This window comes from Poecilia latipinna, unplaced genomic scaffold (genome assembly GCF_001443285.1).
Source record: "Poecilia latipinna isolate Pla-1442-1.1 unplaced genomic scaffold, P_latipinna-1.0 Scaffold1451, whole genome shotgun sequence".
Taxonomy (NCBI): domain Eukaryota; kingdom Metazoa; phylum Chordata; class Actinopteri; order Cyprinodontiformes; family Poeciliidae; genus Poecilia; species Poecilia latipinna.
Window position 1 is genome coordinate 166938 of NW_015114067.1, and position 2776 is coordinate 169713.

The 2776-nt window shown below is 37.4% G+C and overlaps 2 protein-coding genes across 2 annotated transcripts in view; both read right to left on the bottom strand.

The window, feature by feature from the left end:
• Positions 1-465: 465 nt before the first annotated feature.
• LOC106962696 (perforin-1-like) overlaps positions 466-2776 on the bottom strand; it is a 9257-nt gene continuing 6946 nt past the window's right edge. Inside the window, exons 7-9 of the mRNA XM_015057262.1 lie at positions 2067-2572; positions 1890-1983; positions 466-759 (exon numbers count right to left, since the gene is read on the bottom strand). Coding sequence (XP_014912748.1) covers positions 550-759; positions 1890-1983; positions 2067-2572 — 810 coding nt within the window. The 3' untranslated portion in view covers positions 466-549. The remainder of the gene's footprint in view (positions 760-1889; positions 1984-2066; positions 2573-2776) is intronic.
• The window catches only part of LOC106962706 (perforin-1-like), a 31528-nt gene continuing 29291 nt past the window's right edge, over positions 540-2776 (bottom strand). Inside the window, exon 4 of the mRNA XM_015057276.1 lies at positions 540-621. The gene's annotated coding sequence lies outside the window, so the exon portion shown is untranslated. The remainder of the gene's footprint in view (positions 622-2776) is intronic.

The window sequence follows — 2776 nt, forward strand, 5'->3', positions numbered from 1 at the left end:
TTATGTCATGTTTATGACAGTGTCATGACAGTCTTATTCAACCCCCTTCAAATAAAGTGTTACCGATAATTTCAATTAATAAATTTCATCAGCCCCTCTTGATTTTAACCATAAAACTGTAAGGAAACAATGATCAGGTTGAAAAATTTGTCCCCTGGTTCTTCGCTTTGCTGCATACAGAAGGTCTTGACCAAATAGTTTTGTGACACGTCCTGTAACGTAACTATGTCTCTCTCTCTTTTATATTAACACATATGAGTCGTAATTCATACAACTAATACAAGATTTGTCAAAAATATATGAAGTCAACAACTTGTAGCAGTTTCAAAATTTTTATTGTCATTAAAGGGAACACAATTTCTGGTTGTATATATTAAAGCATAGTTATTTCTTGTGATTAAATGTTACACAAAATCTTAAATTTTTTTCATTGTATGATAAATACACATTTAGGTAGGTCTTTAACAGAGTTTCTATCAGATTTAGTGAGTTAATTTTATATGATGAAATGAAATGCTTTTATTCCCAAAACTCACCAATCTCCTGCCACTAAGAAGATGGTTTATAAAGGTTGCACTTTTCTCCAGTCAGATACGGGTCACAGGTCAGCGTGTATTTAACCTCAAAGCCTCCTGGAGTGGCTTTGCACGTGAAAGTGTGAGTGCCAGGGCTCAGGTACTTCTCGCACTTTCCGAGAAGTTCGTCAGATTTCCAGTCTTCATCCCAAACCTCAATCTTCAGAGCCAGCCTTGTGTCAACCTTCATGAGAAAATTTGAATGGAGGATCATTCAGATGCATATTTTCTCGTTCATAGTCAAATTATTTAGGTGATATAGAAAATAAAAATGTTTTCCAGTCATCTCAAAAGTTGATAAATGCAGAGTAATGTTAGCCAAAACACAACAGCACAAGATATGAAATACATCAGCTAGGCTGTGTCTGTTTACACAATATATGTGTAAAGTGGTTTCTGTTCAAATATTTTCAGATTTTTTTCTACTTTTATTTGTACTCGACCATAAACACCATGAAATGTGCATGTCTATTCAAGTAAAACCAAATACTTTTTCATGCAGGTGCTGACCCAGTATCCCAAAACATAAAGAGTCTGCAGCCTGGCTTGGATCTAGAAATGGAGTTGATTGTACATTCCCCAAGTTCAGAATATGCAGTTTGTCTGCATTACATATCATTTTATACTTTGATTTGTCTTATTTGATTTATTTATTTCAGACAGGTTTTTAAAAACAAAAAATAAGCAATCAGTAGGACAGAGAAAAGAATTGGGAAAAAAGTTTTTACTTTGACATTGAAGGTTCATTTTGTACATTTGTTGTTTGGAAAGCCAAGTTTTTATGCTTATGATTTATTTGAAAAAGCAATAAGAGAGGATCAGCACTTCCTGTCTCAACAACAGGTTAAGCAGAGCAGTGAGTGTGGGAGCCGCATGTCCACAGACACCCAGGTTGGTTCTGAGAACCGAAACAAGAACGAGTCGGGCCTAAAGGGAGGTGCTCTTTTCTTGTCATTGTGGCTGCTGGTTCATGTGAGCAACAAGTTGAAGGACAAATTAGTTCATGATCAATAATTTAACATCATCTAGTTGAAATTGAAACTACAATGCATTTCTGATATTAAATGACATTTGACCCAATATCAAATGTTTGCTAACAAATAGTTTTGATGGCACCAAAGAATAGATCAGCTTTCTTTCAAGACTGATGCATAAAAACCCAATTATCCTCACTGCCGGTAATTGAATGTCTATTTTTGCAAAAATTGATGCTGGTATTAGATCTATAAATTCTGCTGCATCAGCAGCGGAAATAGATCAATTTGTCTGTTGTTGAGCTTTTTCAGCTAATCTGTGATGATAACGTTTACTGACCTTGCCCAAATTAAACTCAGCGTTCCACTGAGGATTATCGGATACGATGATTTGGGTCTTGCGGTTTAAGGAACCATAGTACATCCTGGCATAGCTGTGAACAAAGAGGAGCCATATAAAAGGTGTGCTCATCAGGTTCCATAAGGTCTTTGTTTTTTTACCTTTGCTTCAACCCACCTGTCAGTTTGTAAAATCTGATCTCCTTTGAGATCCCAGCCTCGAACAATGGTCACTGATAGAGTTCCCCTTGAGGCGTGCTGAGGGCAGCAGTTAGAGGACAAATCAGGAGTAGATCCCTCACAGTGTGGCTCTTGGGGTGATTTCCACCTAGCATTGTCCTCCAAATACTGCTCAATAGCAGATTTCACTGCTGCTTTTTGAAGCTTGTTTGTCACGAGCTGATAGAGAGGTCGAAACATTGAAACAGACACCGAAACAACATCTGGATGTTCTTTCAGGCTCTTTAGCCACTTCATGAAGCCCATGGAATCATTTTGGGAAATTGAAAACTCCCCCAACCAACCATTTCCTCCTGACACCTCTGTGAAATGCTGGTGGAGACCAGAGCTGTAGCCAGTGGCAAGGTCCTTGTTTATTAGAACACCAATGCAAGGCTTCTGGACATGAAAGAGTTTCACCTTCCCCAAGCCAACAGCAACACCCATAGATAAACAGTTGTGGACCTGGGTGAAAGAACAGCACAGAGATTTTTTGAAAAGCTGCTTTACACCAGATATTTGCATAAAGACCCAGACACAAGCAGAGAAAAATATGTTCATGTAGAAATCCTTGGAAATTAAAATGGACAAAACAAACAAACAAAACAAAAATCACACTTAAAAATACTTAAAGTAGGTTGTTGGAAGTGATCAACTTCATATTTTTGC